General features: G+C 44.0%; 1 protein-coding gene and 1 pseudogene across 2 annotated transcripts; one reads left to right on the top strand and one right to left on the bottom strand.

Annotated features, from left to right (window-relative positions):
• Nucleotides 1-417: 417 nt before the first annotated feature.
• LOC135527270 (cathepsin F-like) lies at nt 418-20,328 on the top strand (annotated as a pseudogene).
• On the bottom strand, nt 19,835-24,754 carry si:dkey-160o24.3 (N-acetyllactosaminide beta-1,3-N-acetylglucosaminyltransferase 2). Of its 2 annotated transcripts, none has more exons than XM_064955103.1 (2): nt 24,511-24,754; nt 19,835-23,775 (listed from the first exon to the last, which is right to left on the bottom strand). In XM_064955103.1, exon 2 carries the CDS (start codon nt 22,780-22,782, stop codon nt 21,265-21,267), a length of 1,518 nt encoding a protein of 505 aa, XP_064811175.1. In that variant the 5' UTR covers nt 22,783-23,775; nt 24,511-24,754; the 3' UTR covers nt 19,835-21,264. The 2 variants fall into 2 exon arrangements, with proteins under 2 accessions (XP_064811175.1, XP_064811176.1); XM_064955104.1 differs by having other exon boundaries at nt 19,835-22,744.
• Between the last annotated feature and the right edge of the window lie 1,996 nt (nt 24,755-26,750).

The raw sequence follows: 26,750 nt of genomic DNA, 5'->3' as shown, positions 1-26,750 counted from the left end.
TCGCATTGTCGGATGACAGTTAACTGGGAAAACAAAACATCCCGTTTTATAATCTTACCGTCCACTGTCCCTTTGACTTTTTCTGCTCTACAGACAGACAGGATGGATTTCGGATTTCACTGCCCCCTTATCATTTGCCTAACCCTGGCGGTTTTGGCCTCGGTTCTGGCCGATTTGGATGACACTTTAATGGGGGCACCGGGGTATTCTGTCCGTTTTGTCGGAAAACGACCCAGGTTTGAAGAACGCACTGAAGTTTGCAGAAGAGCGCCATGGACATGGGGTCCAATACGATGCACGTTCGTAGAGTTAGCAAGATCCTCTCTGCCAGTAAACATGTAGACTACACCAGTGTTGTGAACATGTTATTTGTTTATATATATATATATATATTTTATCTCATAATAATAGCCTAAAATCAAGTTACTGTCCATTGTGGTTGTAGGTCATAATACTGTATCTTGGGCTGTTCGAGGGTGCTCTCGAGCGGCTACTCTAGATGTTCTTTACTATTCAGCCATCAGATTTGCCACCAATGCTCTTTATAGGACACATCACTGCACTCTATACTACTCTGTAAACTTGTTATCTACCCGTCGCAAGATCCACTGGTTGATGCTTTTTTTTATAAAACCCTCTTAGGTCTCATTCCCCCCTATCTGATATACCTACTGTAGCCCTCATCCTCCACATACAACAACCGTTATCACAGTCACTGCTCCCGATTGGCACAGCAGTCCAAGGCACTGCATCTCATTGTAGTCGCTAACGTTATATAGCTGCAGCGAACTGAAAAGAGGAGCAACCCATGGATGCGTGTGCTTTGGGGACCTTTTGTGTTTTTTTTTTTTTTTTTTTTTACTTTTGTGACTTTTGTGTCGCTACCATGTTGTTGTCATGTTGTGTTGCCACCATGCTGTGTTTCCACGTGTTGCTGCCATGCTATGTTATTTGGCGCAGTGATCTAAGGTACTGAATCTCTGAATTTCTACTGTCTTTCTTTCACTACTGGAGCATTTGTGTTCGGCTCTGCACGGGCCCTTCAGGACAAATCCGTCATATCAGATCTGACCCAGTTAAGTACTCATTTTGTCTGTCATAGTTGAAGTGTACCTATGATGAAAATTACAGGCCTCTCTCATCTTTTTAAGTGGGAGAACTTTCACAATTGGTGGCTGACTAAACACTTTTTTGCTCCACTGTACATATATGGACGATCGATGTCAGAGCGACATGGACTAAGATACAGTAGAATAGTATAGAATACAGTATATACTGTACATATGAGATGAGTAATGCAATATATGTGTCAGGGTTTACCAGAATTGGACCCAGAAGCAGACCAGGACAAGGTGAGTATAAAGATGGTGAGTATTTATTAATCAATGAGAACGTGGAGGTAGATAGTTCCGGGTGGAGGAGCGGGCAGCGGAGGTGGGTTGATGGGAGTGGATAGGCAGATCCAATGGATAACAACACACTGGCGACGAGCAGATAGGGATGGGGTATGGGTTCCGGGTGAATGGCTGTAGACAAAACAAACGGCGGTAAGTTAAAGGCAAGCAAGACGTACAAAACAATAAAACAAAACAAACTCTATAAACTGGAGGCTGGTTCGTGGAAACAACATACTGTTCATGGCTAACGATCCGGCAGGGAATGGATGTCAGATCAGAGCTTTTGAAGGGGAGACGTGATGATCAGGACAGGTGTGCAGATTACTGATGGGATACAGGTGCGGGTGAACATCGATCTCCCAACAAGCTAATTCGCCCGGCAACCAGACAGGGTGCGTTCCAGGACACCGGAAACACACTCCAAGACAGAAACACAGGCAAACACAGACTCAGGAAGCGGGATTCGTGACAGTACCCCCCCCCCCCCTCCGACGAACGCCACCGGGCGGACTACCTGGAGCACCAGGGTGGAGGCGGTAGATGTCACGAAGCAGGTCGTCATCAAGGATCTGACGCCGAGGAATCCAACTCCTCTCCTCTGGACCATATCCTTCCCAATCCACGTGATATTGGAAACCTCGACCCCGCCATCTGGAATCCATTATGCGGCGCACCGTGTAGGCAGGACCACCTCCGATCATCCGAGGAGGACGAGGACGAGGAGGAGGGGGCAACAGAGGACTGAGGAGAACCGGCTTGAGGCAGGAGACATGAAAGGTGGGGTGTACTCGAAGCGTTGCCGGCAATTTGAGTCGGACCACAACAGGGTTAATGATTCTCTCCACCACAAACGGACCAATGAACTTTGGTGACAGTTTCCTCGACTCAGTCCGTAGAGGAAGATCCCGTGTAGCCAACCAAACCTTATCTCCGATGGTATAAGCGGGAGCAGGAATACGGCGACGATTTGCCTGGATCTGATACCGGTCAGAAACTCTAAGGAGGACCTTCCTGGCCCGATGCCAGGTCCGGTGGCAACGACGAATGTGGGCCTGGACAGAAGGAACCGAAAGATCCCTCTCCTGAGAAGGAAACAAGGGAGGTTGGTATCCGTACAGGCATTGGAAGGGGGACATCCCAGTGGCAGATGAAGGAAGGGTATTATGGGCATACTCGACCCAGGGTAATTGAGATGACCAAGAGGTGGGATCAGAGGAGACAAGACAACGCAGCGTGGACTCCATCTTCTGGTTGGCTCTCTCCGCCTGACCATTAGATTGTGGGTGAAATCCAGAAGTGAGACTGACTGTAGCTCCAATGGCCAAACAGAAGGATCTCCAGACAGCAGAGGTAAACTGAGGACCACGGTCAGAAACAATGTCACTGGGCAATCCGTGGACCCTGAAAACCTCCCTAACCAGGATCTCGGATGTCTCAGTGGCAGATGGAAGCTTGGAGAGAGGGACAAAATGAGCAAACTTGCTGAATCTGTCCACAATGGTCAGAATGACCGTGTTCCCAACAGAAGGGGGCAATCCCGTGACAAAATCCAGGGCCAGATGCGACCAAGGTCGCCGAGGAATAGGTAGGGGGTGAAGAAGCCCAGAGCTGGGCCGATTGGTAATTTTGTTCTGAGCACAAACAGGACATGCGGCAACAAACCTCCGGGTATCTTCTCCCATGGCAGGCCACCAAAATCGTCTGCGCAGTAGCGCCATAGTCCGAGCAACGCCAGGGTGACAAGCGATCTTGCTGGCGTGGGACCACTGAAGAACAGCAGAACGGACCGACTCAGGCACGAACAACCGACCGGGTGGACCGTTACCGGGGCCGGGCTGCGTCCGAAGGGCCGCCATCACATCCTCCTCAATCCTCCATGTAACGGCTCCCACGACAAGGTTCTGGGGAAGAATCGTCTCAGTCTTGGCCCCACTCTCATCCGTCTTGGAGAACATCCGGGACAAGGCGTCCGCCTTGCCGTTCTTCGACCCAGGTCGGAACGTCAGGGAAAAATTGAAGCGTCCAAAAAACAAAGCCCACCTGGCTTGACGGGAGTTGAGACGTTTAGCCGATTGCACGTAAGCCAGATTCTTGTGGTCAGTCCAGACCACAAACGGTTGCTCCGCTCCCTCCAACCAGTGACGCCACTCCTCCAAGGCAAGCTTCACAGCGAGAAGCTCCCGGTTACCCACATCGTAGTTTCTCTCAGCTGGTGAAAGACGACAAGAGTAGAAGGCGCAGGGATGGAGTTTACCGTCAGTGGAGCTACGCTGGGACAGGATGGCGCCCACCCCCACATCAGACGCGTCCACCTCAACAACAAACTGACGGGAAGTGTCAGGTTGAGAGAGAATCGGCGCGTTGGTGAATCGGCTCTTCAAGTTCAGAAATGCTCGGTCTGCCTCAGGAGTCCAACAGAAAATTCTGGTGCAAGACGTCAGAGCAGTTAAAGGGGCGGCCACCCGGCTGTAATCACAGATAAACCTCCGATAGAAGTTCGCAAATCCCAGGAATCTCTGGAGCTGCAATCTCGTACCGGGCCGGGCCCAATCCCGAACCGCCCGAACCTTCTCTTGGTCCATCTTGATTTCACCCCTGGAGATGATGTACCCGAGGAAGGATGTAGTGTGGGCGTGAAAATCACACTTCTCTGCCTTCACAAACAGACGGTTCTCCAATAACCGCTGCAGGACCTGCTTAACATGCTGGGTGTGGCTGGAAAGCTCCTTGGAGAAAATCAGGATGTCATCCAGGTAAACGAACACAAACAGACCGATCATATCCCTCAGCACATCATTCACCAAACTTTGGAGCACTGCTGGAGCGTTGGAAAGTCCAAACGGCATCACCTGGTACTCGAAATGTCCCATAGGTGTATTGAATCCAGTCAACCACTCGTCCCCCTCTTTGATCCGAACCAGATGATACGCAATGCGTAGATAAAGCTTCGTAAACACAGTAGCACCCTGTAAAGAATCGAAAGCGGAGCTCATCAAGGGCAAGGGGTACTTGTTCTTGACCGTAATATCATTCAAACCCCGATAATCGATACACGGTCGAAGAGAGCCATCCTTCTTACTCACAAAAAAATTTCCAACTCCCACTGTACATATATGGACGATCGATGTCAGAGCGACATGGACTAAGATACAGTAGAATAGTATAGAATACAGTATATACTGTACATATGAGATGAGTAATGCAATATATGTGTCAGGGTTTACCAGAATTGGACCCAGAAGCAGACCAGGACAAGGTGAGTATAAAGATGGTGAGTATTTATTAATCAATGAGAACGTGGAGGTAGATAGTTCCGGGTGGAGGAGCGGGCAGCGGAGGTGGGTTGATGGGAGTGGATAGGCAGATCCAATGGATAACAACACACTGGTGACAAGCAGACAGGGATGGGATATGGGTTCCGGGTGAATGGCTGTAGACAAAACAAACGGCGGTAAGTTAAAGGCAAGCAAGACGTACAAAACAATAAAACAAAACAAACTCGATAAACTGGAGGCTGGTTCGTGGGCACAACATACTGTTCATGGCTAACGATCCGGCAGGGAATGGATGTCAGGTCAGAGCTTTTGAAGGGGAGAGGTGATGATCAGGACAGGTGTGCAGATTACTGATAGGATACAGGTGAGGGTGAACATCGATCTCCCAACAAGCTAATTCGCCCAGCAACCAGACAGGGTGCGTTCCAGGACACCGGAAACACACTCCAGGACAGAAACACAGGCAAACACAGACTCGGGAAGCGGGATTCATGACAATATGTAAACATGATCAAAGTGACTAGTGTTCCATTACTTAAAGTGGCCAGTGATTTCTTGTCTATATCTATAGGCAGTAGCCTCTAATGTGCTAGTGGTGGCTGTTTAACAGTCTGATGGCCTTGAGATAGAAGCTGTTTTTCAGTGTCTCGGTCCCAGCTTTGATGCACATGTACTGACCTTGCCTTCGGGATGATAGCGGGGTAAACAGGCAGTAGCTCGGGTGGTTGATGTCCATAATGATCTTTTTGGCCTTCTTGTGACATCAGGTGCTGTAGGTGTCCTGGAGGGCGGGTAGTTTGCCCCCGGTAATGTGTTTGGCAGACCGCACCACCCTCTGGAGAGCCTTGCGGTTGCAGGCAGTGCAGTTGCCATACGAGACAGTGATACAGCCCAACAGGATGCTCTCAATTGTGCATCTATAAAAGTTTGTGAGGGTTTTAGGTGCCAAGTCAAATTTCTTCAGCCTCCTGATGTTGAAGAGACTCTGTTGCACCTTATTCACCACACTGTCTGTGTGGGTGGTCCATTACACTGTTTATATATATGTCATGAACACAGAAGCCCAATAAAATAAACACAGATTATCTCACTAATCATGTTTTCTCCGCTGACATGTTCTCTGTCAGACGGAGGTGTGTGTGTTTGAGGTCTGGTACATTCCCTGGGAGAGGAAGTCCACCCTGCTCAAACAGAAATGCCAGCCAACAGGTTTGTGTCAAAGGTTTAACTTTGGAAACTAAATGTACCTTTGTGCTTTTATTTGTTTAGGATTGTTTCTATAAATACTCATAGCTACATCTAATTGTTTTTCATGATGCTTGTGTTTCTGTTGATCCCAAACCAGTTGAGACCAACAAAGTAGAATTTCTGTCCCTCTCCACCAGCAAACCAGTTGAGGTAATAGAAAACGTAGCGCTTGTTGTATGTGTGTTTGAGCGTGTTTTCTCATTTATTCTGTATGCGTATATTTAATTTACTTGTCAATAATTAACTTATATTTTGTGACAGGAGACAGACTATTTAGTGGAGCTTCTGGGTCAGTTCAAAGAGTTCATGGTCAGATACAATAGGACTTACAGCAGCAAAGAGGGTGAGAGATAAATGTCAATCCATCATTTTACACAACATCGTCCATCCACCTCCACAGATGATAAGGTAAAACATCTTACCATAACATGTTTGTCTGATCTCTGACCTTTGCTGCTACAGACACTGAGCGGCGGCTGCGTATCTTCCATGAGAACCTGAAGACCGCTGAGAAGCTCCAGTCTCTGGATCTGGGCACAGCCGAGTACGGGGTCACCAAGTTCAGCGACCTCACAGGTGTGTGTGTGTGCATGTGTGGGAATGCAGATGAATAAGCCCGATGCAGTTCCAGAACATCCACTGAGCGTGCCGAGGAGGTCACCGTCTGCTCTTCTGTGGAGCAACAGGACATACTATGTGTGTGTGTGATTCTGTGACCGTTTGAAACATGTTCCCTTGCAGAGTTAGTTAACCTGTTGAGTAATTCCACTTCTACATAGCTAATTCCAAAAGGCTACAGTACAACTCCTCAGCTGTACACTGTGAAAAATCCTAATATTCTTCCTCTCCTCCCTCTACCCACTCCCTCTCACCATCCAGAGGAGGAGTTTAGGACTCTGTACCTGAACCCCCTGCTGAGCCAGCAGAAATTTCAGCGGTCCATGAAGCCTGCAGCCATGACCCACGGCCCCACCCCGCCTAGCTGGGACTGGAGAGAGCATGGAGCTGTCAGCCCTGTCAAGAACCAGGTAGGACAGGGTTTAGAGATGGTCTTACAGACTGGAGATGACTACAGGTATGACTGTAAATGTGTATATATGATAGTACACTGCTCAAAAAATAAAGGGAACACTTAAACAACACAATGTAACTCCAAGTCAATCGCACTTCTGTGAAATCAAACTGTCCACTTAGGAAGCAAAACTGATTGACAATAAATTTCACATGCTGTTGTGCAAATGGAATAGACAACAGGTGGAAATTATAGGCAATTAGCAAGACACCCCCAATAAAGGAGTGGTTCTGCAGGTGGTGACCACAGACCACTTCTCAGTTCCTATGCTTCCTGGCTGATGTTTTGGTCACTTTTGAATGCTGGCGGTGCTTTCACTCTAGTGGTAGCATGAGACGGAGTCTACAACCCACACAAGTGGCTCAGGTAGTGCAGCTCATCCATGATGACACATCAATGCGAGCTGTGGCAAGAATGTTTGCTGTGTCTGTCAGCGTAGTGTCCAGAGCATGGAGGCGCTACCAGGAAACAGGCCAGTACATCAGGAGACGTGGAGGAGGCCGTAGGAGGGCAACAACCCAGCAGCAGGACCGCTACCTCCGCCTTTGTGCAAGGAGGAGCAGGAGGAGCACTGCCAGAGCGCTGCAAAATGACCTCCAGCAGGCCACAAATGTGCATGTGTCTGCTCAAACGGTCAGAAACAGACTCCATGAAAGTGGTATGAGGGCCCGACGTCCACAGGTGGGGGTTGTGCTTATAGCCCAACACCGTGCAGGACGTTTGGCATTTGCCAGAGAACACCAAGATTGGCAAATTCGCCACTGGCGCCCTGTGCTCTTCACAGATGAAAGCAGGTTCACACTGAGCACATGTGACAGACGTGACAGAGTCTGGAGACGCCGTGGAGAACGTTCTGTTGCCTGCAACATCCTCCAGCATGACCGGTTTGGCGGTGGGTCAGTCATGGTGTGGGGTGGCATTTCTTTGGGGGGGCCGCACAGCCCTCCATGTGCTCGCCAGAGGTAGCCTGACTGCCATTAGGTACCGAGATGTGATCCTCAGACTCCTTGTGAGACCATATGCTGGTGCAGTTGGCCCTGAGTTCCTCCTAATGCAAGACAATGCTAGACCTCATGTGGCTGGAATGTGTCAGCAGTTCCTGCAAGAGGAAGGCATTGATGCAATGGACTGGCCCGCCCGTTCCCCAGACCTGAATCCAATTGAGCACATCTGGGACATCATGTCTCGCTCCATCCACCAACGCCACGTTGCACCACAGACTGTCCAGGAGTTGGCGGATGCTTTAGACAAGGTCTGGGAGGAGATCCCTCAGGAGACCATCCGCCACCTCATCAGGAGCATGCCCAGGCGTTGTATTGAGGTCATACAGGCACGTGGAGGCCACACACTGAGCCTAATTTTGACTTGTTTTAAGGACATTACATCAAAGTTGGATCAGCCTGTAGTGTGATTTTCCACTTTAATTTTGAGTGTGACTCCAAATCCAAACCTCCATGGGTTGATAAATTTGATTTCCATTGATCATTTTTGTGTGATTTTGTTATCAGCACATTCAACTATGTAAAGAAAAAAGTATTTAATAAGAATATTTCATTCATTCAGATCTAGGATGTGTTATTTTAGTGTTCCCTTTCTTTTTTTGAGCAGTGTCTTTATGGATTTCTTTATCGGACAAATAACAACTTAAAAATATTTTATATAGCATTCAAAGTATTCATGACTCTTCTTTGATGCTTTACTAAACATAAGTTTAAGTAAGCAAAAGTCATACTTTCATTCATTCATACTGTAGATATGACACAATTCATGGAAAAGGTGGAGGTAGGTAATGCCTGTGTGTGTGTATGGCTAATTATGTGACTTGTGTTTGTATTGCAGGGCATGTGTGGTTCTTGCTGGGCATTCTCAGTGACAGGAAACATTGAGGGCCAGTGGTTTGTGAAAACGGGTAAACTAGTGTCTCTCTCTGAGCAAGGTAAGCACAAGCATTGTAGGCATCATACTGTACAACAGCACAGTTTCCATTTTCTCCATAACAGTTTTGAATTGATTGGTTCAATGTCCTATCACCCACAGAGCTGGTAGACTGTGATACTGTGGACCAGGCCTGTGGGGGCGGGCTTCCATCAAATGCATATGAAGCCATCGAGAAGCTGGGTGGTCTGGAGACAGAGACTGACTACAGCTACACCGGCAAGAAGCAGAGCTGTGACTTCACCACCGACAAAGTCACTGCCTACATCAACAGCTCCGTGGAGCTGTCCAAGGACGAGAACGGTGAGTGGGAAGAGAGGTGAAAGAGAGAGAGGGTAGGGTAGACAGAGATAAAGACACGGATGATAGGTTGAAGGATTGGATGAAGATTGAACGATGCGGTACATATGGAGGAGGGTTGGCCATGTGTTAATCTTGGTTTCCTTCCCTTTTTATGTTTAGAAATTGCTGCTTGGCTGGCTGAGAATGGACCAGTATCTGTGGCCCTGAATGCCTTCGCAATGCAGGTAACCAGGGGTTGAATGGGTTCATGGAACAGAAACAGAACCTGGAATGAAAGTGATCCATACTGTTCCAGAACAGAACCACTAATTTGAAAGCATGGGAGTGGTTAATAACGTTATTTTACGTTCCGGGCATTTTTTTCTAGTCCCACAACAAAACGCAACAAAGCGCCTATGCAAAGCCCTCACTGTGTCACTCAGAAACGTATTCCAGTGTCTGCCTGCAAGCTGAAAATCTTCACCTGTGTGTGTTTAGGCTACCTGCCCCTTTCCTCTTTTTGAAGCATAGGCTACTCTACTGACGTTACAGGCTTGATTTAGAAGATAGGGAGGGAGAGAGATTTTTAATTAGCTAGAGAAGAATGGATTTCATTTTTTTAATGCTAGTTAAAGATTCTATAGGCCAAGTGATCACGTTGGACTTATTAACTACAAAAAGGTATTTTTAATTCTCTGCACATACAAGCTTGTTAGCTAGCTAAATCAAGTTTGTTTTCTAGCTAGCTCAAAAGACGTTCAAAGTTCCTACATAGAAGCCACTTCTCCTAGGTATAATTATGTGGACCTAATTCATTCAATGTATGTCATAACAAGATGTTCAGCGCTTCAAGCCTCCTCAAACCTATCTCGCTCTCTCCCCAACTACAAAGTTTCAGTCGCATCTTGCGCCATAGGCTACACTTGTCTGTCCATCACACATGTAAACAACTAGCTTGCCTGCTCTTTCCACACTGATTGGTGAAGTAATTTAATGAGTTGGGAAAAAAGGAACAATATAAACCAGTACTTTTTTAGGGTTTGAACCGGTTCAGAACTTTATTTTGCTGGTCGTAACAGTAGAACAAAACAAAAATAAGTGGTTCTGTCCAGAATGAAACAATTGAAAAATAATTTTGGTTCCAACCCCTGCAGGTAACACCACTGCCATATCTTTCTTTTTGTGATATCCAATTAGGATCTTATCATTGCTGCAACTCCTCAACAGGTTCAAGAGAGGCGAAGGTCAAGTCATGCGTCTTCCGAAACATGACCCGCCTAACCACACTTCTTTACACCCGCCCGCTTAACCCGGAAGCCAGCTACACCAATGTGTTGGAGGAAACACAGTTAACTGACGACCGAAGTCAGCCTGCAGGCACCCCGACCAGCCACAAGTAGTTGCTAGAGCGCAATGAGCTAAGTAAAGCCGTCCTGGCCAAACCCTCCCCTAACCCGGTCGATGCTGAGCCAATTGTGCGCTAGCCTAAGGGACTCCCGGTCACGGCCATTCGTGACACAGCCTGGGATCGAACTCGGGTCTGTAGTGATGCCTCAAGTACTGCGACCGCTGCGTCACTCGGGAGGCCTGTCATATCTTTCTTAATGCAACTGAAATTAGCATCACTAAAACACAACTGAACAATGAAGTGACTAGTATCTATCTTTCTAATCCCACCTGCTTTTCTCTCGTTGTTTGTCCTCAGTTTTACAGGAAGGGCGTGTCCCACCCTCTGAAGATCTTCTGCAACCCCTGGAGGATTGACCATGCAGTGCTGCTCGTCGGCTACGGAGAACGTGAGACTGACTCTTAACTACTCATTTATCTTACATTAACCTAGCGTAATAACAACACTGTGAGTGTGTGTCTGGTTGTTTCTGTGTACAGGTCAAGGCAAACCTTTCTGGGCCCTCAAGAACAGCTGGGGAGAGGACTATGGAGAACAGGTAACAGAAAGCTGTCACACTGAACCTCTATGACAAGGCATTATGCGTGCATTTGTAAACAGTGTATTTGTTTACAATGCATGCATAATACCTAGTCATGCCTGAACTCTTGGAACATTTGACATGTGTATTTGTGTATTAATTGCCTGACATGTCCTGTTGTGTGTTCCTTCCCTGCAGGGTTACTACTACCTGTACAGAGGATCCAGGCTCTGTGGAATCAACAAGATGTGCTCATCTGCTATTGTGAACTAGGCGATATGACACACGCAAACACGCGCGTGCACACACGTGATCTGAATAATATTTTATTTCAATCTTCACCTGGGATAAATAAATACAAATCCTACAACCCCCCCCCCCAAAAAAAACATATACACACACACTACCTACAAACTGACAGAACTGCAACATTACTCATCCCCTACCCCCCTAATTGTGTAGTCAGAACACTGCACAATGCACTGGAAGACCTGCTGACAGCTTACTTAAATAGGGGAAGCAGCATTTAGTCATACCCCATTCTTCTCCTTCAAAACAAACCAGCTCCGATGAAGCTATAGTTCTAAGGTAACACTGATCTTTTGTTGTGATTTTACTACTAGCCTTTAAGGATATTTTAATTGAATTGCTGTGTTTTAGGCTGAGGTCATTTCGGTCATCTCTTTACAATAACAGAGTCTAAAGGGGATGTCATATATTTAGACTTCAGTCATGCTGTTTAGTGTCCGTTATGTTCCCCTGCATCTGACTACTCTCTGTGCGGATGCTCTAGTGTAGAATTAATGCTTGTGCATTTTTGCTAGACTTTTCGTCTGTTGTAACATGTTCTGTGCAATACCACATAACGTCAATCTCTCCCCTCAGTTTAAAACTTACAACTTCACTATGCAAGTACTGATAATGAATGGGTTTGCATGTTTTTATTTTATTTTAAAAGATCATACATTGACTGATGTGTAGCCTATTAACTATTAAATATTGCAGTGCTGTGTAACTAGACAAACTAAGGTTTAATAAAAAAAATATTTTATCCATGAATAAAAAAAATATCATATCCATTATTCATTGTGGAATGTAATTTCTGAAGTCAATATCCACCGTATGTTGGTTGATTAATTGGAGAAACTATATAGTCACAAAAGCATGCGGTTCTTGAATACAGCCAAGCCCCGTACATGAAAACGACTAAAACTCCCAGAATGCAACTGGAGTAGAATCCCTACGTCAGCAGTGCCGAAAAGGAAAGGAAGCACATGCGTTTACTGGCTGCTGGAAACTAATATTTGATATAACAGGTATTTTTCAAAGTTTACATGCCATCTGACAATCCAGAATCTTTGACCTACAGTAAAGATACACATTTTTTGCAGTTCAGATTTACAAGGTATGTAGCAAGTGGCTAATTTTAAGTGTATGTGCGTGTTAAATTTAGTGAAAACTGCTCGTTAGCTAGCTAGCTACCAATACTTATAATTACAACGTTAATAATATATTGTCTAATCTTCTATAATTTCACAATTTAATAGCAAGCATAATTCTGACAATTAACCATTTGTGTTTGTACGATACCGGCATTTCTGCTTGACATCGCTAACGTTAGCTAGCTAACGTGGGACAACTTGCCACTTACTTTGCCCAAACAAAACATACATTTGATGGAACCGTTAGCTAGCTTGCTGTCACACTAAAGTCGCTAAGGGTGGACCTTTTGAAATGCTACGCTGTTGTCAGTGGGGATTTTAACATGTAAATCTTTGTGGGGCAAAAAAAAAGTGTGATGCATGCCAGCAAAACCGCAACACTAAACCATACATGAATTACACTATGCCACTGCTACACCTGGCTATCAGCGGAAACCTCATTTAGTGCCCTTTGGCTGATTTTTCTTTAACAAATGTGGTTTCTACTGAGAATTGAGATGTACAAACTAGGGTATAAGGAGACTACAAGCAAATAAGAGGCAATCATAGCCAGTATGGGGCAGCAGGTAGCCTAGTGGTTAAAGCGTTGAGCCAGTAACTGAAAGGTTGCTGGATGAAATCCACGGGCTGACAAGGTAACAATCTGTAGTTCTACCCCTGAACAAGACCGGTAACCCACTTTTCCCCCTAGGCAGTCTTTGTAAATAAGAATTTCTTCTTAACTGACTTGCCTAGTTGTATATATTTATTTAAGTTTTGAAATGTACAGCGCAGAATTCAGAACATGGGCCGTTCTTAGTGTTCTCCCTGTACACCAAATCAGAACCGTAGGATAAATAAAGCAGCCAATGAAAGCTCTTACAATATTCAATGATTACATTTCTCAAAAACATTATGTGCACCACCAAGTCAGAAAATTAGGTGAAAATAGACCAAATTATTAGGGTGAGGCACATGGGCTACTAACAGCTTACTGCACAACACACTTAGTATTACTTTCTTAGCTACAGTATACATATCTCCTTTGCATATTCATTTAAATGATTTCTCTTCGTATGACAAAGATTTGCCAGTAGAATGTCGACTCAATTTATGATGACTGCTAGCTAAGATTTTGAAAGTATGATGTTGACATGATCAGTCCAATCAAAGCTACTGTAGATATAAAGTGATTTGAGTAGGCTTGACGGTGACGTAGTGTCCCCATGAGTGACCGACACTGAGCCAATGCCTGTGCAACGCACCGTATTTTCCGCTGGCTTGCACCACCACCACAGAAAGCACTGAGCTAGCCTGAAACACCTGGATTTTGGCGCTGCCTTACTCAAGAAAACAAAAATGAAACCATGTTTGTTTGCAGCTTTATTAACTCAATGATATATACAGTTGCAAGAAGAAGACCTGGCTTTCTGCATAAATTGGTCATAAAATTTGAGCTGATCATCATCTATGGGGCGGCAGGGTAGCCTAGTGGTTAGAGCGTTGGACTAGTAACCGCAAGTTCATATCCCCGAGCTGACAAGGTACAAATCTGTCGTTCTGTCCCTGAACAGGCAGTTAACCCACTGTTCCTAGGTCATCATTGAAAATAAGGATTTGTTCTTAACTGACCTGCCTAGTTAAACAAAGGTAAATAAAAATGTCACAATAGACAGTCTGCTTAAACTAGTAACACACAAACAATTGTACATTTTCATTTCTTTATTGAACACACCATGTAAACATTCACAGTGGAGGGTGGAAAAAGTATGGGATCCCTTGGATTTAATAACTGGTTGACCCTCCTTTGGCAGCAATAACACCAACCAAATGTTTTCTGTAGTTGTGGCTCAGACCTGCAGAACGGTCAGAAGGAATTTTGGACCATTCCTCTTTACAAAACTGTTTCAGTTCAGCAATATATTCTTGGGATGTCTGGTGGGAACTGCTCTCTTGAGGTCATGCCACAGAATCTCAATTGGGTTGAGATCAGGACTCTGTCTGGGCCACTCCAGAGGGTGCATTTTCTTCTCTTGAAGCCATTCTGATGTGCTCCCTCCACCATACTTTACAGTTGGGATGAGGTTTCGATGTTGGTGTGCGGCACCTTTTTTTTTCTCCACAGTGTTGTGTTCCTTCCAAACAACTCAACTGTAGTTTAATCTTTCCACAATATTTTTCCAGTAGCGCTGTGGAACATCCAGGTGCACTTTTGAAAACTTCAGACATGCAGCAATGTTGTGGCTTCAGCAGCAATGCAGTGGCTTCTTCTGTGGCCATGAACTCCATTCTTATTTAGTGTTTTATGTATCGTAGACTCGTCAACAGAGATGTTAGCATGTTCCAGAGGTTTCTGTAAGTCTTTAGCTGACACTCCAGGATTCTTCTTAACCTCATTGAGCATTCTGCACTGTGCTCTCTCTAGGGAGAGTACCAACAGTGCTGAACTTTCTCCATTTATAGACAATTTGTCTAACCGTACCGATGAACATCAAGGCTTTTAGATACTTTTATAATCCTTTCCAGCTTTATGCAAGTCAACAATTCTTAATCTTAGGTCTACTGAGATCTCTCTTGTTTGAGGCATGGTTCACATCAGGCAATGCTTTTTGTGAATAGCTAACTCAAATTGTGAGGTTTTTTTTATAGGGCAAGGCAGCTCTAACCAATATCTCCAATTTCGTCTCATTGATTGGACTCCATGTTAGCTGACTCCTGACTCCAATTAGCTTTTGGAGGTCATTAGCCTGGGGGTTCACATATTTTCCATAATTATGTATTCAATATGGACAAGAAAATACAATTTGTGTTATTAGTTTAAGCACACGGTCTATTGTTGTTACTTAGATGAAGATCCGATCAAATTTGATGACCAATTTATGCAGAAATCCAGGTAATTCCAAAAGGTTCACATACCTTTTCTTGCCACTGTACATTTTTTTAATACATTGTTTGCAAACTGATATGTGACACGTATTAATGCCAAATAACATGCAAAACAGGCAAGCCCCCTCCACAATTTTGTTTATTTATTTTAGCTTAAAATATGGGGGTCAAAACAGGTGGGGTTGCCACTGCTCTGAATGATGGGTCACCACTGCCTGTTATGCATTAAGCAGCCTGTACTTCTCATTAGACGTTTGCTATCTGTAACTTATTCTGTCCCCCTGGCATTCATAAAGAACAGTTGACTAACAACAGTGGTGATGAAAACTGATCTTTCCACAGCTGGCAAACTTCAACGATGTCACAGGCTACTAAACGCAAGCATGTTGTCAAGGAGCAGACACTCGACGACTACGTCACACCTACAGAGAACCAACAGATTGTGAGGGTTAGTATCTGTGCTGTCAGACATGACACATGTTTTACTGAACACACACAACAAAGACTAGCCTAGATGTCTGCCATCCTGATTCGGACTCATTCAGCGACTACCAAACAGATAGGGTCAGTGGATGAAGCAAGAGGATGGGAACTTTTAAGTCTTTCTTCATGTAAGCTGACTGACACACACAACTCTGCTGCACCTGTAGTTAATTACCTGTTTTTGTATGCACATTCTACCAGTTTCTTTGTCATACTAATCCCCTCTCTCTGTACCTGTCTCCATGCAGGTTCTTGGTAGTCGTGGCAACAACCTGCACGAGGCTGTCACGGCCCAGGGGGAGAACTTCCTGATCAGCATGCCCCCAAAATTCCGCAAGAACCTCTGGATTAAGAGAGGTAACATGTCCCCTTATACTAGAGTGCATCCCAAATGGCACCATAACGCTGTTTTGTTTTTAAATATCTTATTTTAAAATATATAGGCCCATTATCTTTTCAATATACTTTGTGGTTTTAAATGTTTAAAGTCAAATAGAATTGTGAGTTATAGATCACATTGAAACCAGGCCTCAGAACAGATCTACTGCTTCGATGTGCTCTATTTCTATGCTTCCCGCTATTAAAGGTGCAATATGCATAAATCGCTCAGCCACTTCCTGGCTAAAATTCTGAGATTTTGCCTAATTTCAGTTTGTGACAAAATGAGCACTAAGTGTAGATAATCATTGTACCATCTAAACTGCTGTGAAATATCTTTCCAATAACAAAAAAATATTAGATTTTCAGCTGTTTGAACCTGGTGTACAAAACCTAAAGTAAAAGATACAAAAACTAAACAACAGTTTAAGTGACTGCTTTTTTTGCGTCTTTTACATTCGGTTTTGTTCAACAGCTTCAAACAAGCTGAGAATACAATATTTCTTCTTATGGAAAATATATTTTTACAGCAGTTTTAGATGATACAATGATTCTTCACACAATGGCTGCTTGTTTGTAGCATAAACTGAAATTAGGCGAACTTGTAAAAAAAATGTACAACTAGGAAATGGTGGAGCGACTTCTGAATATTGCACCTTTCAGTTTACACTGCGAATGTTTTTTTTGGTACCTTTTGGACCATAGACATTAACCAGTAGATAGTGATAGCGCTGACGGTATCCATGTATTCCTATCGAAAACTTCTAATGAAACTGGAAGTATTTGAATCACGCCATATTAAGAATCATGGTGAAAATGGCCGTAACTATGGTCGGTGAAGTCATTTTCATTCTTCCTGAGCGCATCAACCCAACGTTGCTATTGACTTCGGCATCTATAACAGATACCACATGAATTCCGTGTGCATGAGGATGCTGAGCTGTAAACGACTGTAATTTACGTTGGTTTTCTAGGACAGACCAGGGCTTTTGGCACTGCTAGTTCGTTACGCAGAAGCCGACCAGCAGAGATTGTGACTTTACGCCCTAGACCAGATACGGGGGGGCTTTGTTTGGACATAGGCAGCCCGGAGTACCAGTGGCAGTCAAACACTAAAGCCGGCTGATTGTCCTGAATTTGATTGGCTAGTTTGCATATGTTTTCTGCATACCTGTATGTCAGTGTGCTTTCTTTTGTCGTTCAACCACCTCAATGTCATAATGACAGAAACACTCTGGATTAGTTTCTACTGAACACAATTAAGGTCTTTGTGTTCCTTACAGTATTGTTTTGTTATTGTAAACATGGCATTGCTCTCCCCCCTACCAGGTGACTATGTGATTGTAGACCCTATAGAGGAGGGAGAGAAGGTGAGGGGAGAGATCAGCTTCATACTCTACAGAGACCACATTCAGCACCTGCAGAAACTCACACTCTGGTGAGTGCACCTTGGACCCATAGTTCAGTATATACAGTTCAAGTTGGAAGTTTACAAACACTTAGGTTGGAGTCATTGAATTTTTTTTTTTTTTTTTCCTCCAACCACTCCACAGATTTCTTGTTAACAAACTATAGTTTTGGCAAGTCAGTTTGGACATCTACTTTGTGCATATCACAAGTCATTTTTCCAACAATTGTTTAGACAGATTATTTCACTTATAATTCACTGTATCACAATTCCAGTGGGTTAGAAGTTTACATGCACTAAGTTGACTGCCTTTAAACAGTTTGGAGAATACCAGAAAATTATGTCATGGCTTTAGCCTATCAGGGAGCAATTTCCAAACGCCAGAAGGTACCACGTTCATCTGTACAAACAATAGTACGCAAGTATAAACACCATGGGACCACGCAGCATCATACCGCTCAGGAAGGAGATGCGTTCTGTCTTCTAGAGATGAATGTACTTTGGTGCAAAAAGTGCAAATCAATCCCAGAACAACAGCAAAGGACCTTGTGAAGATGCTGGAGGAAACGGGTACAAAAGTATCTATATCCACAGTAAAACGAGTCCTATATCGACATAACCTGAAAGGCAGCTCAGCAAGGAAGAAGCCACTTCCCCAAAAACCGCCATTAAAAAAAAGCCAGACTACGGTTTGCAACTGCACATGGGGACGAAGATTGTACTTTTTGGAGGAATGTCCTTTGGTCTGATGAAACAAAATTAGAACCGTTTGGTCATAATGACCATTGTTATGTTTGGAGGAAAAAGGGTTAGGCTTGCAAGCCGAAGAACACCATCCCACCCAACCATGAAGCATGCGGGTGGCAGCATCAGGTTGTGGGGGTGCTTTGCAGCAGGAGCGTGGCATCATGAGGAAGGAACATTTTATATATATATATATATATTTATTTATATTTATTTATTTATTTATTTATTTAAGCAACATCTCAAAACATCAGGAAGTTAAAGCTTGGTCACAAATGGGTCTTACAAGTGGACAATGACCCCAAGCATACTTCCAAAGTTGTGGCAAAATGGCATAAGGACAACAAAGTCAAGGTATTGGAGTGGCCATCACAAAGCCCTGACCTCAACCCTATAGAACATTTGTGAGCAGAACTGAAAAAGCATGTGCGAGCAAGGAGGCCTACAAACCTGACTCTGTTACACCAGCTCTGTCAGGAGGAATGGGCCAAAATTCACCCAACTTATTGTGGGAAGCTTGTGGAAAGCTACCGAAACGTTTGACTCAAATTAAACATTTAAAAGGCAATGCTACCAAACACTCAATTAGTATATGTAAACTTCTGACCCACTTGGAATGTGATGAGAAATAAATAAAAGCTGGAATCATTCTCTGCTACTATTCTGATATTTCACATTCTTAAAATAGTGGTGATCCTAACTGACCTTACAGGGAACTTTTACTAGGATTAAATGTCAGGAATTGTGAAAAACTGAGTTTAAAATGTGTTTGGCTAAGGTGTATGTAAACTTCCGACTTCAACTGTACATCCACGTATAGAAATAACATGCAGAAACGCATGTAGCCAGTAAACCCCATTTTCATCAGCACTTCTATTACCTTGCCATAGTAATAACTACAAGGCCACCACCACCACATCCGACAAACATTTTTTTCCCCCTGCTCTTGTGAAAATATGAAGAAATTATTTCAAATGATCTTAATCCCAACAGGATGTGGTAGGATGTTTTTTCTAACACACACACACACACTCATATGTCACCTGTGAATGAGAAGACAATTAAACAAAGGTTCAATTATAACTGAATCAAGTGAGTTCTGCTGGCACTATTTTTCATTTTTTTTGTGTGTCTTCTGTTAGGCCTGAGGCCTTCACAGACGAGCCCCCATCGGAAGAGAGAACAGATGCACCACATCCCAGGGAGGGGAGAAGGGAGGAGAAGGTAGAGGATTGTGGGAGTGATCACAGTACTGACTCAGAGGATGACGAGAGCGATCTCTTCGTCAACACCAACCGCTGTAACGTCCACTACAGTGAAAGTGAGGAAGACAGTGAGGATGAGAAGGATGAAGGGGAGGATAAAGTGGAGAGCAGCTTTTAGTGGGGAAATCTTTACAAGAGACAGTACACTGCTGTGGACAATGTTTACACACATGTCGCCATCAGAATACACTGCTGCTGAAGAATGAGTTGTGGATTATACTCTCCAGTCCCACCCCATGAATCCAATCAAACAGAAAATCCTGCTATTTCACCATTTTATTTGGTGGTTGAACTTAGCATCCCATGGACATAATAGGTTAGGTATATCATACTTATACCACTTGTCCTAGAGAGGAGCATTAGCATGCTTTGCTAAACTGCTAAAAAAGAGGTTAATTGTGGAATTATTGAACTGGTCCATGACATTCCTGATTGAAGAGGTTGTCATAATTTATGTACATAATGATTGTGTAATAAAATCTTAATTGTGGTCTTTCATCAGATTTTTTTTTTTTTATTTAAACATTTGTCTGTCTGATTCAAAATGATCTAATTAAAGTTTTGTTTAATGTTCAGAAAAACATTAAAGTGCACAACATTAAAGTGTCAGAGGGTTATTTGCACATTTATTTACTCATTAACCTGTTTGTAATACCCAAACCTCAGATAAATTGGCAATTATGCACTTGCAGTGGTTAAATCAGTAAAATTGATTTATCTAAAAATGTTTGTTGCACCTCATAAATCTGACTTAAGCCCTTAATATATTTTTTTCTCATAACTAGCCTCTGAGCCCAGAAACTGAGCATGAGAATTCATGCCCACAGCAAGGAACCAAAACCTGTTCAATAGGAGGCAGTTGAGCTATGTATGCAATGCACATGTATGGCCTTCACAGTGACATTCATCACAGATGACTGTACCAATTAAGTAATTCTGGTTTATACTTCAATAAATACTTGTCAACGTTCAGTATTTCTCTCAAACCTAGGTCCACCTTTCTCATATTGTGGGGCCTTATTACAGGGCCATTCTCAGCTGGTGGCATACCTTTCTCCATCTATCATTTGAGTCGGATTTAAAACAGCGAGTCTACTATTTCTCAAACGTCTCGTTTTTTTAATAAAAAAAATACATTTGTTGGGTTTACAGTAATAATTGGTACTGTTCGCCATTGTCAAGTGGCAGCACACCTTCTCGATAGTCAATCACCATATGTTTGTTTTCTATAATAGGAAAGCCAGTCTGAATCACTCACTATGAGAGGAAGTTTCCAGGTGTACCCTGTTCTCCCAGAAGGCCCTGCATCTTCCCCATTCTAAAATGGCAGCATACCTTCTCGACAGTCAATTCATCACCTTCAGTTTTATAACAACTAGTCAGTGGTTACCTCAGTGTGGAGTGGAAGTTTCTGGCATACCCCAAGGGTCTATCAGAAGGCCCTGCAGGCTCTTCCCTATTCTCAAGTGGTAGCATTCCTTCTCCATCACCATCCATGCGTTGTCAGTTTTAAATCAGTCAGTGATTACCTCACTATAGAGCTTAATTTCCAGAACTATCCCATGGATCCATCAGAAGTTCCTGTCCCTTGTTGTCTTTCATACTAAATGGATCTATCAGAAGTGTATTCTTTTTCTCCTTCTCCATTCTCAGGATGGTGTTGCGGCACTCTGTCTGGTTTGTCATTATCTCCGACCACAGCTTCATCACCTGAGCAGGGCTGCGTTTGTGTATCAGTAAGATAGTGTGGTACGCACACTGCTCTACCCTCTCTTTCTTGGGGAAGTCGAAGGTGAGGAAGGCGGGGTGGTGGATGGGGTGGACCCCAAGCCTGTGGAGGCACATGCCCACGTAGACATCATCAATGGGGTACAGGTGAACTCTCCGGGAGATACGCTTGAGCCGCAGGGCCAGCTCCCCTGAGTACACCACACCTCCCCCACCCCCGTACGGAGGGTACAGCCCCTTATAGAAACTATCAGGAATAAAGTACTTGGTAGAGTTGACTCTGTTGGGGACAGCCGCTCGTATCACATCCCCTACCATGAATCCCTTCATACCCTCTGACCCGGGCCCCCCTGACTGGATCGTCTGCTCCCGGAGGTAGTCTAAGAGAGCAGGGGTCCGCAACAGGACGTCGTCGTCCCCTTTAAAGACGAAGCGTGCCAGGGGGCAGTGGGTGGAGAGCCAGTCCCACAGCAGCACGTCCTTCAGGGTGAGGTTAAAGAAGGAGTCGTGGAAGTCCCACTGGAGGATGTCCCTGTACTGGCGGCTCTCCAGCTGCAGCAGCTCACTGATGTTCACATGGGGTTCTGCATGGTTCTTCCCCAGGAGGAAGATCCTCCGCACCATCCCGCCTTTCCCTGTCGCCCCTGCCACCCACCCCGCCCAGCCCCATGTCTGCCTGATGGCCTGGCGGTTCTCAAAGTTCAGGCCCTGGGTCTTGATGGCCAGCAGTAGGAGAGGGCCCTGCCCCTTCTTTAGCCCACGTCCACACAGTTTAGCAGGCTCAATGAGGACATGGTAGTCCCTGAAGTGCATGGAGTCCACAAACATCTGCATCTGCAGGGGCAGCTCCTGAAAATCATCCATTTGAGATGTCAAGTTCCCGATCTCAGAGAACCCTGCATTCAAGGTGGGAAGGGAAAGCCGCAGATAGTTTGCATTATTATTATTGGTATCAAGATGGTCATTGTGCTCTTTGCTGGATTTGGGCATCAGGATGGGATTGTAATGGCGGTCAATGGGTAGCTGGAGCCGGTTCCAGAGGGCCCCTCCGTGGGGCTTGGGGTCCCAGAAGGAGTTAGTGGGGTGTGGGGCCAGGTAGTCATTTCTGGTGAGCCCTGGTGCAATGAAGCTCTCTGGTAGGATAGGGGCAGAGCTGCTCAGGCCTGTACTGGTGGTCATACCATAACACACAGCCAGTGTGATGTACACACAGAGAGACCCTACCAGGACACAGGGAGCACAGCATAGGCACAGGAGCACCCGTCGCCACCGGCAATGGCATTGTGCCATTTTTCTAGAGAAAAGGAAAGAGCGAGAGGTGGCAAGATACATTTGGAGAAGAGTGAAGAAGAAATGGGTAAGAGTTGTGAGGAGAGAGAGGGATGAATGATAAGGGGAGTGAGAGAGGAGGGGAGGGAAGAGGTGGAGGATTTTATTGCAATCTTTTGTCACTTAAGTCAATACAGCTGTATGACTAACTAAGAATAATTACTTCTGATTTTAAGTAATTTAGTATGGTTTTAAGTGTGATGTGTAGGCTTATTTAAATATAAAGTAGAAAACAAGGCAACAGTAAACATGTCTTCTCCCAAGAATGATGCAGCTGATTGCATTTAGGAATGTTAGCAGTGACTGGGCTTATCAGAAGACATCAGCTGTGTGATGAGTTGTGTGCTCCCGATTTTTTTTTTCTTGCCAGGGTTAAAATTCAGCTGATAAATAAACGAACAGCTTCTGGAATCAATCTGTTTAAAAAACAACAACTATATAGCACAGGCCTTGACTACAGAATAGCATTATTACAATATTAATTTTGTATTTAGCCAACAAGTGATTTAATAATCATAAATACGATTTACTAGTCGTAAATAATAGTCATTTCTTGACAAGCAAGCAGCTCTACAGTGTAGGTCTATATAAACATTTCTTTGCTAATAATGACATCACTGTAATATGAAAAAAGATGGAAAAGCTGGTGGAACACTTTTGAATGCGTGCGTTGATGAATTTATGAGCTTCCTGCTTCCGCTGAGACGGGTCTTGGTGAGAGTTCCCAGGATGTAGTCTATTCAGGCGGGGCTCACTCAAGTAAGGCAGAGGGAATGTTTTTGTATTTTTTTTTGCTTAGAAACCGAATGCTGGTTGATACTAAATTTGAAACGTCAGACGTCGTCAATGTTTTATATATATTTTTTCTGTTTTGGAGTTTGATCATTTAGGCCTACTGGCCATATGACCGCTTGATTAACTGTCTAGACAGATGTTGCCGGGTCAGCCCTGAACGTCGAGCTCTGCAGTCTCTCCACGCCCTGTGCTCCATGTCACCTGCCAAAGAAAAAACGCCACTTGATGGTTATGGGCCCAGTTTTCTCTCGCTTCGCGTCTTCCTCTCTGGTGTGACTCACACATTTCAGTTAATTACAATAGCTTCTGCCTTGGCCAATTAATACTGTAATGAAACAGGCCTCGAACCCACTACTCCCTCATTTCACTACTCACGCGCTCACCAGCTCGCTCACTGTCGTGAATGCGAGGTCCGATCAATTCTGACACCAATGTAATGAAACAGGCAGGGAGCAGGTCTCGAACCCTCGACCTTCGAGCCCGAGGTCCGGCGCGCTATCGACCGTGCCGCAGAAGCATGCTTGTGCGGCGATTTCCGCGCTTATAAACCCAGGGTCGTTACAATTACAATTACCCAATTTGTAAGAGCGTCTGCTAAATGACTTAAATGTAAATGTTACAATACAATTTTGAGTTTGGACATAATAAAGTTTGTAGGTGAAAACGACATCAGTTGTTGATCCACATGTGCAGATCAAATACACAGTTGGAATGCCGATTAGGGTGTGTACACGTCCTAATAATTCGACAAATGACCATGTGTTTTAATCGGGGTGTGCTTACTTCGATTTTGACCTTACGCTGATTAAGATAAACATAGTAAAGTGATTACATGACTATTGCATAATCTGCCTACTGTTATAATCAGTTAAAAATCCAAATTATTAGTGTACATGTAAACATACTCAATTATTTGTAAATTACACCATAACCTACCTCGATTTATTCTTTTGAAACGAACGTTTTCCCATATGGCTTTAAGCGTTCCTTTTCATATGCCCAATGTATCCATCGCGTGTGCCAATTGATATAAATTGGGAGACCAAAACACAAATTATATAATCAAATAATAATAAAAAATGAAAGGATATTTTCTTTGGTCTTCTCAGACGACCCTGAGACCTAATGGTCCCCTGAAGTGGCCTCCACCTTCACAAACGTTTGTGCGACAGCATGGCCGTAGAGCAAGAACTTACCTATGCAGCAAAAAAGTTGCAGGTATATATATATATATATATATACGAAGGGCACTCCTCCTCGACTCGTCAGAAATTAGAACAAGAGAGATGCCATACGTTTGTTACTGATGTTTATTAGTATAAAGTACCACTCAATTTCTTATATTTCCAGTTGAAAAACGATATTGGAAGTATAAATACACTTTAAGGGTAAAACGATTAGGTTTTCAGCAAAACTGTTTTTGTTTTAGACTCAATGGCGAAATTCAGGGGTTTTGTAATTCAAGGAGTTGGTCTGATGGTGCACTATGATGTCATCCTTGCAACAGAGGAGCAATTAAGGACAAAAGAGGAAAGGCCCAAGCCCCCACTTGTGCCATGTCAGAGGATACCTGGACCACCCATTGAGACGTGATAAATTAGGTTCTAGGGAGACAGTGGTGGATCTTTAAAATCTTTAAACAAATATTGTATTTCAATTTTGTATCTATTCCCTTCATTGTTGATACTAAACCTACCACAACTGACAGAAATGCCAAAATAAAACGTTTCTGCTATCTTCCAGAGATAACAATAATAATATTGTTAATACTATTTTAGAGGAAATTATAGTCTGAATAGTCACTGGCATGGCCATGTGAAGATGTTTTGGGGTGGGGGTGCTGTTGGGGATTTTTTTTGTCCCGCTCTGTTGACAAGGATTTTTCACCGCTGATACAGGAGTAATAAAGACCTAGTGCACTAATTTGATTATTATTTATATATATTTTTAAATATGAATAATAAAATAATAATATTAATTTAACAAAAAACAATCAATTTTTTCAGGGGGTGGTGCAGCACCCTCAACACTGCTACTTCTCGCAGCTATGCTCACTGGCCACAATATATCTAAATATACAGTTAATATCAGTTGAAAAGGCCATTGCCAGTTGTTAATTAAAGAAAAGGAGGACCGAGCACGCCCCCATTCTCATCGACGGGGCTGTAATGGAGCAGGTTGACAGCTTCAAGTTCCTCGGTGTCCACATCAACAACAAACTCAAATGGTCCAAACACACCAAGACAGTCGTGAAGAGGGCACGACAAAGCCTATTCTCCCTCAGGAAACTAAACAGATTTGGCATGGGTCCTGAGATCCTCAAAAGGTTCTACAGCTGCAACATCGAGAGCATCCTGACTGGTTGCATCACTGCCTGGTACGGCAATTGCTCGGCCTCTGACCGCAAGGCACTACAGAGGGTAGTGCGTATGGCCCAGTACATCACTGGGGCTAAGCTGCCTGCCATCCAGGACATCTACACCAGGCGGTGTCAGAGGAAGGCCCTAAAAATTGTCAAAGACCCCAGCCACCCCAGTCATAGACTGTTCTCTCTACTACCGCATGACAAGCGGTACCAGAGTGCCAAGTCTCGGACAAAAGGGCTTCTCAACAGTTTTTACCCCCAAGCCATAAGACTCCTGAACAGGTAATCAAATAGCTACCCGGACTATTTGCATTGTGTGTGTCCCCCCAAACCCTATTTTTACACTGCTGCTACTCTCTGTTTATCAAATATGCATAGTCACTTTAACTATACATTCATGTACATACTTCCTCAATTGGCCCGACCAACGAGTGCTCCTGCACATTGGCTAACCGGGCTATCTGCATTGTGTCCCGCCACCCACCACCTGCCAACCCCTCTTTTACGCTAATACTTGTATAGCCTCGCTACTGTATATGGCCTGTCTTTTTACTGTTGTTTTATTTCTTTACTTACTTATTGTTCACCTAACACATTTTTTTGCACTATAGGTTAGAGCCTGTAAGTAAGTATTTCACGGTAAGGTCTACACCTGTTGTATTTGGCACATGTGACAAATCAACTTTGATTTGACTTGATTTGCAAACCACACACTTTGAACTGGGTAATACTTCTAGCCCACCCCAGACAAACACCAAGCTGGAAGAGAATACTGTAAAATGTAAATGTAAAAAAAAAATATATATACATA

The sequence above is a fragment of the Oncorhynchus masou genome, chromosome 32 (genome assembly GCF_036934945.1).
Source record: "Oncorhynchus masou masou isolate Uvic2021 chromosome 32, UVic_Omas_1.1, whole genome shotgun sequence".
NCBI lineage: Eukaryota > Metazoa > Chordata > Actinopteri > Salmoniformes > Salmonidae > Oncorhynchus > Oncorhynchus masou.
Note: the sequence above shows the minus strand (reverse complement) of the source record. Positions and strands in the feature narration are given on the sequence as shown.

Bases quoted from the DNA above. Each gene is read 5' to 3' on its own strand.
- si:dkey-160o24.3 (XM_064955103.1), bottom strand. From the start codon at position 22,782: ATGTATCTTGCCACCTCTCGCTCTTTCCTTTTCTCTAGAAAAATGGCA.